At 42.6% G+C, this 16,075-nt stretch overlaps 1 protein-coding gene across 3 annotated transcripts in view; it reads left to right on the top strand.

The window, feature by feature from the left end:
- The window catches only part of PIP5K1C (phosphatidylinositol-4-phosphate 5-kinase type 1 gamma), a 148,542-nt gene extending 136,333 nt beyond the window's left edge, over positions 1-12,209 (top strand). For 2 of the 3 annotated variants that reach the window (XM_078668618.1, XM_078668620.1), the window contains one exon: positions 6,157-6,294. In XM_078668618.1, coding sequence (XP_078524744.1) covers positions 6,157-6,159 — 3 coding nt within the window. In that variant the 3' untranslated portion in view covers positions 6,160-6,294. Of the gene's footprint in view, positions 1-6,156 lie in introns of all 3 variants that reach the window. The other variant, XM_078668619.1, reaches the window with a different exon arrangement.
- The last annotated feature ends 3,866 nt before the right edge of the window (positions 12,210-16,075 follow it).

Raw genomic sequence — 16,075 nt, 5'->3', positions numbered from 1 at the left:
TTGTATGACAGCTGTGCTCAGGCAGTATCTCCAAGACATAGCCCCTGATTAAAAGTTGGGGAGTTAATTCCGTCCCATTCGTACACCCTGTTTACGCATAGGATGGAATATAGAGTTTGGTTTTATTTAACGCATCCAATAATTATCAGATGCATTAAATAACCCAACACTTGTTAAATTTCGGCAGGTCAGCCCTGCCGAAATTTAACAGGGGAAATGTGTACGATATTTACTGCACCATGCAGATTTAATTGTGTTAAACACCAAAATCCATCGGTTAATTACCAATAACTCGTAATAGGTGCTATTTATCGCACCTGAAAATAACAAACCCCAGGATATCGGTATTTACCAGATGCGATAAATAGTACCTGTACTTTATACAGGCCCTTAATCTGTTTAAAATGTTTGCATGTCCCTGAACTTGAATAGCTGGAGGCACTTTGGGTAGGGTAGGATTGAAACTGGGTTTCTTTATCTGTAGCCTTGCAGATTGTGTTAATTCTGCCTCTGAAATGTAGCAGTTTCCAAAGCGACAAGACTATCTGATCTATCATTTAAAACTGTCTCTTCTTTACTGGATGGAGTGTTTCTCTGATGCATCAAATCAGCTGCTCTTGCGGTCTTTTATTCAGAGGTCCGCTTCAGCTCCTTCTCAGGTGCCTTACGTTGAACAAGACCATCAAGAATGATTTACTCCTATTGCTGTTTTTCGAGGCTAATGCTTGTAACTTTATTGTGCCCGATATAACATGCAGATGTACTGATGGAAGTAACTTGAGTTAACAAAGGAAAACCTGGATTTGTGGTTTGGGTGATAGTAAACAGAACAGCTTGTAGTGATTGAGCTATAGCGCTCATCACTTGGACCATCTTTCCGCTATTGGCTAAATACACATTAAAGAGATAACTGGCTTTTTTTGAGTATCCATGTCTCTCCTTCATCCCACCCGTTATCCTTCTTCCCTTCCCATAACGTGATTGTTTTGCTATCCATTGAGGGTTTGAGTCATTTTCTGCAAATGGAGCTTTTAGCTGGCCATGGTGTACAATCATTTTTTTAATGGACAGTGGAGTTACAGTTCCACTATTACATTAATCTAGATGTTAACAAACTGTAACTTGAATATCCAATTATTAGTAATTTTGCCAAAACACGGATGAAAGTTTGTTTTGCCTAAATATGTGGGAAGCTGGTTTGGTAAATAGTGTACACTTATGTAAGTGTAGCACCCTGCACTAATCCAGACGGCCCTTCTGTTGATTTTAGTGGTCTTAAATAACTTTAGAACGCTCTCTAAGTGGTAGCTGTGGAGAGGAGCCTTCAGGCTTAGTCCTAAAGGAGTGTAAAGCAGCTTTTTTTTTTACCAGAGTGTAATATTTTGGTACAGATTAAGTGAAAAAGAACCACACAGTGTATTTATAAAATATGTATTTATTATAAGACACTCACTAACACATAGACCTGTATCTCTTACCCGGAGATACACACAATGCACACAGAACTTTGTAAAGAAAACAGGTAAGTAGCACGGAATACACAGTGGTCGCCAGAGGGAGACCCAACCATATACTAAATTAGTGGTATGCGAACCACGACCCAAGCCAAGACTATACCCAGAAGACGTAGAAGTGCTGGGGACCCAATGCACCACCCGAGGTAAGAAACCAGGAACCCCACGGAGGCCGTTGGCAGAGTGGGAATACGACTGCGTTTTCAATTCAATTTAAGTCAATGGGTAATTCGTGGTTGCAATTTCAAAGAAAATGGACTTTTCTCAGTGGACCCTGAAGGAACCCTGTGAAAGACAGAAGGTTGGAGAGCCACCCCACCTGTGGATACCCTAGTAACAAGGAAACCTACATCAGGGAAGCCTGGTGCATAGGTGTAAAGTGGTGTCGGAAACCAACGTCAAATTCAGTGGAGGACTTCAGGAAGATGCTGCTGGCGAAGAAGTGGAAAGTGTCCGGTGGAATCCAAACCTGGCTACAAGAAGAGTAGAACCTGCAAGCAGAGGGGACCGAGTCTAGGTCACTCAGCGGTGACTAGGGGGCACAGGAGTCATGTGCCCACCAGTGTCTGCTGTCGCAGGGACGTTAACGGTGCCCTTGTTTCTGCAGCTATGTGGACCAGGTGACACAGTTGACGACCAGGACAGAGTACGAGCTGTCCTACGTCGGATGTCGATTTCCAGGGCGTCGATGTCCAGTGGGAGCACCAACAGGCCTTGGCAACGGTAACACGTGGCAGAAGATGAAAAGGGTACGGTGTTGAGACCAGCAGGGTCCTAGAGACTCACTATGTGCAAGTGAATCAGAGTAGGCCCCAAGCAAGCAGGGGAGCCCACTGAAGTTGAAGAAGACCCTTTGACAGGGCCCGAAGATCTCTGGAGACGAGTCGCCCAGCCTTAGCAACGGCCGACCAACGTGGTGCACAAGGATGCAGTTCCGGTTGTGTCTATGAGGGATATTGGCTGCAGACTCTGTGGAAGGTGTAGGACCGTCCCCTGTATTATTGACCCAGTGGAAGACCAGGATCAGCAATCGGTCAGCTGTGTTGTGGTGCCTGCTGATGCAGGGAGCGACTCCTTCACTCCAAGAAAGATTCCTTTGGGTGTCTTTGGATGTCCACTGGACCTGGAAAGGGCCTGTATGGTTTACGGACACTGATGGTGCAACAGGCTTGCGGAACAAAGAGATCAGGAGGAGACAGAGTCTTCACGGTTGCAGTCTTGGTTCCAAGTCGAAGTCCGAAGCCTCAGTCAGACGAGGTCTGCACGACTCAGTCAGGATATCCAGAGGGTTGAAGAAGACTCAGAGCTTGATCTGAATCTAATCCCACAACGAATCTAGGGACCCACCTACAGGTAAGCCCTTAAATACCCTAAGGAAAGGTTTGGAACGATTCAGCGTTTACTTGCACTCCGACCCCTTCCATGGGAGGGTACTCCCATGTCCTTTGTGCAGTTTCGTGACCGAGCGGGAGCCAATGGCTCCCTGAGCTGGTCTACAGTGAACTTTGCAAGGATGGCACCAAATGTGCCCTTCAAGCGGACTGATTTGGTGCTGGCAAGCGCTCCCACCCTGCCCCAATACACTAAACCGTGTCTGGGAGGTGGTCACACCTCCCCGTAACAGGATATCTGCTGTCCTGTCTTCCCCTGCTCGAGCTTGGCTCAGCAGCAAGAGGGCAGAAACAGGTATCAGATCGGCAACAGCCCTAGCTTGCTGTACAATTCTGGAAGACTGGTACCATGAGCACTGAGGGCCTCCTCCTGGAGGAGCTTTACAGTGCATGGAATCATACCTCCCACACTGTACTTAAGGTGTGGGGTATGATTCCAACATGTTTGATACCAAACATGACAGGGGTCGTTACAGCCAGTTTAGTGATGGTCATCGCGTAATGACGCATGGCCACTCTATGTATCTTAATGGCTGATGCACTTACAACGCGGGAGAATAGACTCCGAATTCAAACAAAAACTGCAAAGTGCATGATTTATGAGCAAGTACAGCATACAGAGTTTGACACACAAGTCTTAGGTGCATACTGTTGCTGCAGAGGAGTGCCTGAAGGACTGCTTCTGCTCTTGCTGTGGCAGAACTAAGCAGATGACGTAAGCATAAGCGTAAAAAAATACCTTCACTTTGGTGTCATTATGGCAGGAAGCGCTACTAGAACAGGAACTGCTACAAATTGTGTTTGTGTGTGTGTGTGTGTGTGTGTGTGTGTATATATATATATATATATATATATATATATATATATATATATATATATATATAGTTACGGCTGATAAATTCCATTTTTAGCTTTTATCTTTTTACACTGTTTACCTATATAAGAACAGGTATGTGACCGCACTAGGATTGCATATGATTAAGAGTTGTGATGAGTCGAAACGTATTATGCATGCTGTATCTACTGCTGGGAATAAAAGACTGCCACTACGATCAGCCAGAGGGCTTGTTTTCACGCCATAGAGAGTGGAGTGCGTGTTTCTTTGGGGAGATATATATATATATATATATATATATATATATATATATATATATATATATTCACACACAAGTGCTCCAGTAGGTGAGCCTCAGACTCTGAAGGGCGGGTCAGTGTAGCGGGACCGGAGCTCACCGCGCAAAACATCCACACAACGCCTCTCTTTTTCTTAAGGGAAGGCACACTGACACCCGGTGAAACTCAGGAAAAAGGCTTTTATTCCATGTTGAAAATTGCACAGGTAAAGCACACCCAACGCGTTTCTCCTCCTGCGAGGCTTGATCACGGGTAGAAGTCTCTGCCTTTAACTGGCCGCATAGGTTAGCACTGCGGTTTAAGTTGTCTGGATATATATATATATATATATATATATATATATATATATATATATATATATATATATATATATCCTAGTAGCGGTCGCCACTGTGTAGTTATAATTAGGATCAATGCTTTTTTTGTGTTGCCAATAACATTGGCCCCATGTGACGAATTGCTGCAAAAGTTCCAAAAAAGTTCTACTTTTTAACTACTTTGCGCATGGAAAGTTTTTAGTTGGTCCGTCGGGCGGATGCAGTGTAAAAAGGTGGGGGTCCTAAAATACTTTTTCCCTATTCATTTTTTCATAGGACTTTAAACAACACTACAGCCCAAACTGCTGAACGGATTTACACCAAATTTGGTAGTAAGTTAGATTTTGATCCAGAAAGAGTACTTTGTGTGTTTTGGAGTAAATCCCATTCAGTAGTTTTGAAAAAATTAAGATAAAAAAAGTGTTCATATCTCGCCACCTAGGATTCGCATAGCTAACAGACCTCAAACTAAGACCTGATTGGATGCCACCATCTCAAACTGGAAGTGGTGGCAGCCACTTTAGAACTCTGAACGCAGTCCTTAGTCCTTGAAGAAATGTAAATAAGACATAAGTGGGGGAAAGGGTAGGTGTACCCTGACCCCCTAGACTTGTCATTGGGGTCCTACCGAAACACGCTCGGGGCCCAAAACTTTTTTTTTTTTTTTACATTTTTTACATTATGCCGGAGGATCTGCAAATCTGCAGCAACATTTTAGAGAAAGAAGCACATGCTCCCATACTTTTTATAACCCCTGACGCCCCCCCCCGGGTGGGCCAGGTCCCAGGGGGATGACACATGGTTATTTTTATTGGAAAGGGGGTGCTTGCCCCAAGCTATTTTCTTTACATTAAAAAAAAAACCTAGAAATTCACTGAAAAAAACAGATTGAAGTAATGCTGTAAGTAGGTGAAATGTTTAGTAGCACGGTAACGTTTTAAACTCTACAAAACACAGAAATTCACCAGTTATAGTTATTTCAAGTAACTAGAACTCGTGCCCTAAGGTAACTATAACTCAGGCCCTCGCCATGCATGGCTAATTACCCCTACATATTACATCACTCATGACATCTTCTATGACATCTCTGATGATATCAGTACAACATTTGCAATAAAATTCTTGATAAGCAAACTGTGCATGGTGAGGGCACAAGTTTATATTTAGTTACCTAAGGGCACGAGTTACGGTTACTTGAGATAACTATAGCTATAACTGGTGAATTTCTGTGGTCTTTAGAGTTTAAAATGTTACATTGTTCAAACATGGTGCACTTGGACTTTCATAAGAGTCCTCTGGGTCAATGGTATTGTTCGTTTCTAATTTGACTGAGCAGGCCCGGACTGGGCGTGGCGGGCACTGAGCAATCCCCCGGTGCGCCGCAAGGGTGGGGGCCGGTTTTGGGCCCTGGGGGCCGTTTTTGTTACAGGGCCGTTTTTGCAGCCTGTAACAAAATCGGCCGAAAACCGGCCCCGGCAAAGAGCTCAGTCGCACCTGGGGGCCGGCCGAGCACTTTGCCAGGGCCGGTTTTGGTTCTCAGTCCGGCCCTGTGACTGAGTAATTAAAACACAGCTCATTATTAATCTGTTGTCAGATATTTTGTTGTTTATTTTCTAGTCTGAGGCATCCGGTTATGTTTTCCAAACTATAACACAATGAAATGAAAAAGAAAAATACTGCTGAAATGAGGATAATTGGTTTCTTTGTTTAAAAAATTGTGTGACTATTGTTGCAAGCTACTATTTTAGTCGTGGCATTCTACGTTCTAATGGGTTTCTCACTTTCTCTGTCATCCCAAAGTAAATTCTATGCAGATTCCTGTTTCAAGTAACCGGAGGTGTATCTGAAGTTGCTGCATTCCACCTTGTTATCCTTGACGATGGCGGTACTGATGAGCTGTATTTGTTAAACTTTTGGATGAGGATAAATGTTGCCGAACAGGCTGGTGGCCTGCACGATAAGCTTTCACATGGAGTACAACTTTTGGGTTTGTCGACAGGAAAGTGTATGTAGACATGGATGAGCGTTGACTTTCCCAGCAGTTTGGGCCCTTTTGGGGGGCTCTACTGAACTCCAGCTCTCGCTGTGAGTTTCTCCCTGAACCCATGTCTTACTGTGAATCATTTTCTTTATTTATTTGCATTCTTGGCACATGCACAGACCTGCTTTTTTGTGTTATTTTTGTGTTATTTTTGTTTGTGTTCCGTAACTGCACTTTGCAATGGTGTTAAACCGTGCTTTGCAAGCTAAGGCAGAACCTTGCAGTTTTAGGTTTGACACTTAAGGGCGTTTTTGGGAGTGGAAAGAAGACTTTGAATGGGGACCGTGGTTGCAGGACCTTGACATTGTGGTACTGCTGTGCAGTGCGACAGGGTAAATTTATTCCAACCATCCTACCTATTTGGTCATTAAGTCACCTGCTAAAGACACATCAAGGAGCAACTGATCTTCCTACCTTAGAGACCACATACAGGCACAGAACAATGATGTATTACTTCGACCCATCAGAGACAACTATTCCTGTGTGCGACTACCACATGACAAAGAGGATGCTAGGAGTGTGGTTGCTTTACAAGCATAACTCTTCATGGGACTGTTTCCTTCAGTCAGAGGCCTGATTCCACGCATGTTACTTCGATGTGGAATTGAGGCATTGTACATCTGGTGAAATAAGAGAGGATGGAGTAAGTTCAGGGCCGAGAGGGAATGTTATTAATACTTCTGAGATATGATTGCTCACTCACCGATTTCATTTTCATTAGTGAGTTCACTTTAAATCAAACAAATTGTGTCCACCATATTTGTTTTGTCCTCAGATACATTTTTTTCATGATGCTTTTCTTCACACTCTGACCTGCTTTTGATAGTTGATTCTTCAGATCCAGGGTTGTCTGTCTACATATTGTGCCAGTGAGCCACGTTGATTTTGGTGGTAGAATATTTGGCCAGTGAATGTCTTATTATTCCTGTCGATTTGGGTTTTCAGAATTCGAAGTACAGGTTAGGTCTTTCTTGAGGCCTAGTGGGGAAGGAAGATTGGCAATGGTAAGGACAATGAAGCAGCGTGTAGGGGTATGAATCCAATATCCACACTGATGTAGGAGTGGGATTGTTCCTCAAAGGGAGACCACCTTGCTTTTCAGCAGCTAGCCACAAGGCAGTGTTCCATGTTAGCTAGAAATCATTCCCAGGCATAGTGGTGAAAGTGTCAACATAGGCACCCAGGCACAGGCCTGAAATATTATCGGTCTCAATAAGAGAACTGGCAGATTAGAAAGTAACCTATCAGTAATTTCTCCTTCCTGTGCAAAGTTTGCAGATCTTAGCCAAAATAACTTTTCATCTTCATATTTTTCATTTTCTCCTTCACATGGTTCTTCAAAGCCATATAGTGTGGAGTTTGATGGTGTATATCATACTAGCTCAGGAAGTACTCATATGAGATGTCTGTGGTATACATGCTTTTCATGTTCTAAACAGGAAGTTACAAAGCTCTGAAAATCATACGTGTACTCCTATAGTGCCATCTAGACTGTGCATGAACATGACTAACCTGAAGAGCTTTGAGGTGGATCAGCTACATGACTGGCAAGCTACATAGCTTGTGGGCTTCTGTTGATTGTTTTTGATCAAAATTTGATCGTTAATTAGCATTTTTATGTTTTGTTTATGATTCGGAATATTTCTTCTGTTTGATTTTGACTATAGTATTGGTTTGTGATTTTAAGTCCTTCATATGTAGTTTTTTGCCATTTGAACATGAAGATAGGTTTTAGTTTCAGAAACAAAGTTCTAAGACCTTGAATTAACCTTGTCTGTATTTTATGAATTTGGGTTTCATATACCCATTTTGTTTTTAAACCATTTTACATGAAACTGATACCAAGTAATATTGTAGTGCTGAATCAAGGTCTCAAGTTGCTTCTAAAGTCATTGGGTTGGCCAGTTCTTGCCAAGAAAGTTTGTGATTGATCCTAATATGTATATTGTTTTGTTCAGTAATTTTATCCAAACAAGGCAGCTTTGTCATACAAGTATGAATGGGACTTTTTCTGTATCTCATATATTTCACAGGTTGGTACTCGGTGATATGTTTCACTGTTGAGTAATTAGCAGGTTTAACAGTGAACATTATGATACATTTTTGAAGCTCTATTGTATCGTGTTTACCATCTCCAATGCCGTGTACACTCCTGAAAATCAGTTTTCAATTTCAGGCTACTTCAAAGAAACCTGAAACTAGACCATCTACATAGTCCTTTGTTAACTGCATGTGAGTAACTGGTTTAGCTGACACCGGCCATTCTTCTGTTAGAAAATGAGCAATAATGATCTCATCCAGTGTCTGACCAATCAACACTTCCCTTTTTAGTGCTTCGACAGCACTGCTAGCTTATGAAGATGAAGAGTATAGTTCAGGTGCACTCATAGTTTAATGGTGAAATACCGCATTCGGACATGTTACAGAATTGTCAACAATGAACCAAAAGACAGACAGAAAGTGAAAAATATTTTTAATGCTCTTAGGTGCAGGGTAATTTCATCCTAAGTTGCACAGAAGGCTGTGAGGTTGATCTGCAACTATTCCGTTTAGTGCCTAGAGTAGATTGTCAGACTGTCTTCTATAGAGCCTGCATGCATCTTCGGCTGGAGTTGAAGAGCCCTGCTGCTAACGTTTCTTAACTTTTCTGAAAGGTCTGAGTCATGAAAAAGCCAGTTACACCCAGACTTGATAAACCTCAATTGATCACTCCACTGCAACATTTCGACTAAGAGAATTACAGAGTCCCTGTTTCTTTTTCCAGTAAAGCATTTTCTTTCCAGAGGTGAAGCTTCACTAACACTACACATCCACATTTGATTTTTTTTCTACTCAGTCTTGATGTTTGCCAAATAAGTTCTTGGCTTGATGGCAGTTATATCCGGTACTTGTTGGTGGCAGATCGGCGAGAGTGGTTGCACTGTGAAGCTCACTACAGATTTCGTGGGCATTCAAAATGGGGGTCCTTGACAAAAGATTGGCCTTCGGTAAATAAGGTCCCCTATCTGGGTGCCTATGAATATCGTGATAATTCTGTACGGCAGGCTGAGCATGGTTTCTGTGTTTTTTAACAACCTGCTCAGCTTGCTGTACCAACAAGTGCACAAAGTGCTTTAAGCCATCATAGGCGGAGCTGAAAAGGAAATGGAAGGAAAATAATGATATTGTAGGAATGTGATAGTGTCTTTCCTCTTCACAGCATTCATGCAGCAGAATTTCAGCACCTGGGAGGTTGCAGGTGACATTACATTTTGAGAATTAACTTTTGAACTAGTCCGGAAGTTTCTCTTTATATGTTCTAGAATTTTGGGTATGTAAACATGTGGTTACTTATGTGCACCTTCCTACCCAGGATTTTTCATTTATACTGTTGTTTGTAACCAATTAAGTTGATACTTTGGGCCAGCTGTTGGGTATGGATGGTCTCAGGGGTAACTGATGCAAGCACCCATGCAATATGTCATTGAATTTTTAAATGGTTGTGTATAGCTTTCTGCTGGTCACTGACTGTTGAGTATGGTGTCTTCCGAGACACTGTCCTATTTTCTTTTGACCAGGAGGTGTCGTGCAAATATGCAGGTAGACTTCTACTGTTATGCGGGGGTTAATCTTTAACAAATTAAGTCTTGTGCCTGCAATGCAATTTAGACCATGAGTGGAAAATAACTGATCAGTTTCATATGGTGGCGATCAACAAACAAAGAGAAGCCTATCCATTGCTATGGACCACGGTTTGCCGCGGAAACGTATCCTTGGGTAAAGAGCATGTTGTTACAGCATCAGTATTACCACTTAATGGTAATGATGCGGTAGGCCTGGTCAGATTGATCATTGAGAAGAATGTTTGTTTTCATTTAAACAGTATTTTACTGCACATTGATGTATTTTATTTAAATAAAGGATACCCTTTTTCAGTGTTTTATATTATGCCTAGTTGCAAGCATTAGCTCTGGACCTCGATTTTTCTCTTTTCATGACCAAATCGCACAGTCTGAAATTGGAAGAATTCTTCAGCTTGCTTGATGAGATCAAGTTGACAGCAGTGCTTTCTTCATTGTGGTCTTGTTTAAGCTGGTAGGGTTTTATTAGTGAAACTTTGTGGTTTGCAATCTTAGTACCCTTGATTGATTGGTATATATACAATATGGCATAATCGTAGACCAATATGTATTGACTAATAAGACACAAGTTCCTTTCAAGGTTGGCTGTGTTTTAATATGTGAGCTCCTGGCGTCCAACGGGGGCTTCGATGTTAGCGGGTTAGGGCACCTCTTGTTGCGGCAAAAAGAGGATAAGATTCAGTTTGTATACTATCATGGGTAGGTCTCCAGAACTGGGAAAATCCATCTTTTAGTCTTGTTTAATTTGGATTTTTGGAATAATCATTACATAGCAAGTTCCTTCTTCCATGCTTGAAGTCGTTGCCAAGAGTTTAAAGGACAATGTCTGGTTTTCACTGCACATCCTTTGGAACCATTGCCTTGTTATTTTGAAGCATTCTGTCAAAGTGTGTTGTTTCAAACGAGGGTGTGTGAAAGGCACCCACGCATTTTATCTCCCACTAGTGAGAGATTCATCTTACTGAGTTAGTAGTTTGATCTTAGCGGCACTGGAGGAACCATATTTAAAGGTCTTGGGATGTCCAGGTATGTGGCTAGTTTATGGACACTGTGTCGACAGTCCTTGACAGTAGCTATCTAGGATGAAAAAACAATACTTTGTGTTCAGATGACCCCCACTTCACTCACAGTCAAGCACTTTATTGGAGTGGCAGGAAAGAAAAATATTTGGCCAGCCTGGATCGATTGAAAGTTCTCAGTTAGAACCACGTTACATTGTCATATGGTAGTTTAGACACTGTATTGCCTTTCTCTACCTTACCTGTGTATCATACAAAGTATTATTTAAGGAGTTTATGTTGTATTATTTTATTTCTCAGTGAAAGGAAAGGTTATTCCAATTCATAAGTATTGCTAATGTGTTCATTGTTTCTTTCCAATGACCACTTGCAGTTATTCGGAGAATGTCTGCTGTAATGTTACTCGTTCTTGAGCTGTATAGTGAGCCTACAATTGTACTTTAGTCTTCGATGTAAAAAAGACAAAAGGTTTAAATAACTATTTATAATGTTCAGTGAACTCATTGCCTTACCCGGAGTCTAAGACAATTTTCCCTCTATTCCCATGTGTAATTTTGTATATAACGTGAGCTGCTCTTTTTCCTTTATGCTTTAATTCCTCATCACCCCCATCTCGTTCAGTCGCCTCCAAGTACATTTGCTACTGTTGCAGAAAGCGTGAACCTATTCGAATTACTGTACTTGCTACATCGAAGAATTTCCTGTGAGCATTGTCATCCTATTTTACAAGCTATTGTCTCCTTAATTATTATGATGCAATACTTTCCTACAGTTAAATATCTTGTGCTAGAGTTCATGAAATGCCATTGGGTAAATCAGGATTTCATCAGAAACCTGAATTTCCATAACCATGCAGCACTTGAGAGTTCATTTACCTATCATGTCCTACATTGTGGACCTACAAACCCATGTGTGTCTTAAACTGTTTTTAAAGCGGGTTACAATTCTTTTTCCGCCATCCCAATATTTGACAATCTGAGTGTTTGATTTCTCCCACACCCCATTTTTTCTACCTAGAGAAGTGAAGTTTGTGGATCAAGAACTGTATGACTTTGGTGTACCCGTGCTGACCAGTACAATGACTTGTACTCCAAGTTTGCCTCACGCCTGTTCCTCATGTATATTTTGAAAATGACATGTTACATAAATAGAATAATAAAGTATTAAACACTGTCCTGTCTGTGTTTTGCCTTAATTTATAGCCTTGAAGTAAATGTGTACTGCACCAGAAAATCATTACTGAGTAAGGTGGACACCTTAAAGACTTAAATATGGTATCTAGAAGAACCACTCATTAAATGTTGATATATCTAGTCTACATCCAGAATCACAAAGTATAATATGCTATTTATTAATACTGTTGAATGTGGGTAGGGGCCAAGAGTCACAGCGGGAAAGCCTCAAGTGGGTCATTATGCCCGCCACTCAATCAACGATGGTATTAAGGCACACTGCATTCTGTGCATCTGTATGTATGGTTCATGCCATGGTGTTTTTTTTCAGGTTTATTTGAGGCTACTGAGCCAACACCTGGATGCAGTCTGTGAGGCAGTAAACTGTGTTTTTCTCATGTCCGGTATGCTAAACTAGAGTAGTTGGGGCTTCCAAGCCAAAACCAGAACGAAGTCTGTGAGTCAGTAAGCTGGGTTCTCGTGTCAGGTTTGCTAAACTGAAATTTCACCTTTGCACAGCAGTAATAAATGAGTGAATCAGTGATCATCGCGCCACTGGGCATATCATAAAATGCAATAGCAGGAGTTTCAAGACACCGGATCTGCACAGACTGTAGGCATTTTTGGTGCCTAAGAGGAGAAAATGCCCAATCTGGCCTACAGCTGGTGGAAGTAGAGGACAGCCCGCAAGGGTAGTAAGAGGCACTCCTAACATGCCAGAGCATAGACCCAGGGCAAACTCCACACCCATATTCCCTGTTTTACCTTTGCGCTTGTGGGCCAATCACACGGGTTCAAGCTTGGAAGCACTCCTAGTTAAAACCCAAGCACCACTCCCAATAGGGTTGCATTTCGAGCCCTCCAGTTCAGCCTCAAAAGGCCCCGATCTTTGGATCAGGCTCATGCGGCCTCCAACTTTTGACTCCGAGAGGCCCCCTCATACCCAAGCACGCCACTGGCCAGGGGATTTGATCTGCTCTACCCACGTACACAGCCTCCAAATTACACCACCTCAATCCCCATAACTTAAAATCGACTCTGTGCCAAAATCAACTTAGAAATGGACACCCAAGCTCGTCTCTGATTTGGCCCTTAAAGAGCCCTTGACTCCACGATTGCAATCACTGTGGTCCCAATCATCCAGCAGATTTTTGGAAGCGCCTGATTAGGAGAAAATCGTTAATCTTCCATCAGCAAGATGAAGACTCTCCTCGCAGGAGCAACCACACAGTCCTCCGATCCCTAAAAGAGAGGCCAATTTTCAAGGGGTAGCTTACCCAGGAGCCAGACACCCAACCATCTAAGAAGGTTGGTGACCGTGCCGCAAGTTCCCCATCAAAGCCCCTACACCACCTCTAGGTCATGTGCTAATCACAGAACTATGTATCACCTACATAGGTCTTCCCCACATTCTTTTTGTAAACATTATTACATTGGTTTTTGCAGTAAAGAAAAATGTACTTGTAAATGATTCTTGTATTTTAAGTTTCCTATCTATTCTTCTTCAGGAAATCCCGGTGCCGTCCTATTTTTTTCAAATACGTCTCTTGCTCTGATTGTACTTGGCAGGATAAACATGGAAACTAGGCTAGGGCGATTTGAGGCTGACTGGCCCAGCCTTCATACAAAGTGCAGACACTCATGCCGGATCTTTTTAGGAATTCAAGTGATGACTGTTTTTTAAAACATTTTTTTCTAATCTCACCTGCCTGTAACTAGGACGTTTCACCAACAGAATCAATGTATATATTTTCTGTAAATACATCATCACAGTTCACAGAAATAACCCTAGTAGGTCATTCAAGGAAGAAGGTGGCAGATGCCCCTTACGGCTGACCATAGAATAGGAATACAGAAATTTCGTGGCTCATGTCTGCGAAAGTGGCATTATGGCCTATTGCGTCAAAAACAAGAATCTATGGTTGTAAATGCCCACCAACTATATCTCAGTGGCTTAAGAAAGCTGGGCTCTTCATGTAACCCAGTGGTTAACTAGACTTATGGTGGAGCATATTATTTAATCTTACTGATCGTTCAATAGGGTCTTTCCACCTTGCAGAATTTATTTGCGAGATAAATGACCACATACAAGATAAGAGAAACTGAAATAAAACCAGATCTATAAGCATTGAAACATGATCGTTATTGAAAATTAACTTTTCTCTTTATCCAATTGTACAAAATATGAAGCAACATGCAGTCACTGTATCAGGTTTTGCCATTAATAGAACAAACTCTCCAAACTAAGGGCCTGATTTAGATTTTGGCGGACAGGTTACTCCGTCACAACGGTGAGGGATATCCCGTTTGCTGAAATATAAATCCCATTATATCCTATGGGATTTAAATTTTGTCAGGCGGGATATCCATCACCGTTGTGACAGAGTAAGCCGTCTACCAAGATCTAAATCCGGCCCAAAGTGAGGACAAAAAGAAGCTGCAGGGTACCTGTTGGACCTGGGATCTCCAGATCATATAGGGTAGCCTGGCACAGGATAGGTAGGTCAAACCAAAAGGCAAAAATGTAAAGCTTGCATCACACCCTACAGTGACTCAGCGTCCATCCATTCAAAAATAACGCTACACCAGATTAGGAAAATACGGTTCACTTTTATAAAAGATTTTTGTATACTCTCACTTATTTCATCTGTCAGTTTTGTCACTATTCAGATTAAATATTCCTCCATCAGTTTCTTTGCATCAATAAATAGAAAAAGACAATTAACAAGACATTGTATCTGATGTTACACCTTCTCCTTCAGGATAAATGACCCCAACAATTCCCTCTTAGTACTAGAGTTCCCAGGATGACACCTTGTAATTTTTACAATACTCTTTAGCCTCCCCCTTTTCAGTAGAACAGGTGGGTGCCTCTTCTCAGCGATACAATAATCTCATAAGTCCCTTTCAGAAGGTTTGGTACAAGCATTAATACAATTGAAACCAGTTTCAGTTACCCCCTGTGGATCAAAACATGTATTATTCACAGCCAGAATTCTGGAACTTGAGCAGTTTACCCTGATTCCCTGGCTTCTGTCCCGTGGTATCTAAGGTCAACAATTGCTATAAACTTAGTCAGTCTCTTGCTTCTAAAGTTTAGCGCCTTTTATTATTTATGACCCCCCTGCCCCCAACCTGGCTCCCGTTCTCTCCTCACCAGAGATCAGAGGGGTAGTTCAAAATGTGATCTGTTATTAACCTCAGCACCTTTATGTCCCGCCAGAGCCCCAACTCCCGGCTTACTTGTGGTATTTAACCATTGTCTCCAATGTCTCGTTCAATTGGGAGAGGGCCGAGGTCTTGTTTGGCCCCAACCGGTTCCCAACAGCGCCTCCCCCAGAGGCCAAGCCACCCGCTCTCGCGGCTATCACTGTGGGAAGGTCGCGTAGGAAGATGTGAAGCACCGTCCCTCGATTCGCCGAATCAGTCGTCCTCTGCGTGGGCGGCTCCAGCACACAAGCGCAGGGGATCAGTGGCTCTTCTTCCGACCCTGCTCGAACGCGGCAGGTCTCGGGTTGCCACTCCACCCCCTCTCAAGGATTAGCTTCCGCCTCACGGGCCTGCGCAGTACCGCGGCTGCCCGACTCTCTCTCGGCCACTCCACCCCCCTCTCAGGGATTATCGTCTGCCTCACGGGGCTTGCGCAGTACCGTGGCTGCCCGATTCTATGGCTTTCACGCTCCGCTCTTTCCTCAGTGCAGTCACGCTTCCTGGGGTCACTGCCACTAATTTCTTCCCCAATCTCGCTATCTTCCACCAAGTCTGAATTGCGAGGAAGCACTCCCGCGTTGGCTCACTGACCCCAGGTGAGAGGGAGACAGCTGGGGAGACGGGGAGAAATTGAGGAAATAAACGAAAGGAGAAGGG

Source organism: Lissotriton helveticus, chromosome 12, assembly GCF_964261635.1.
Source record: "Lissotriton helveticus chromosome 12, aLisHel1.1, whole genome shotgun sequence".
NCBI lineage: Eukaryota > Metazoa > Chordata > Amphibia > Caudata > Salamandridae > Lissotriton > Lissotriton helveticus.
The sequence above is the reverse complement of the archived record's forward strand: the minus strand, read 5'-3'. Positions and strand labels throughout refer to the sequence as shown.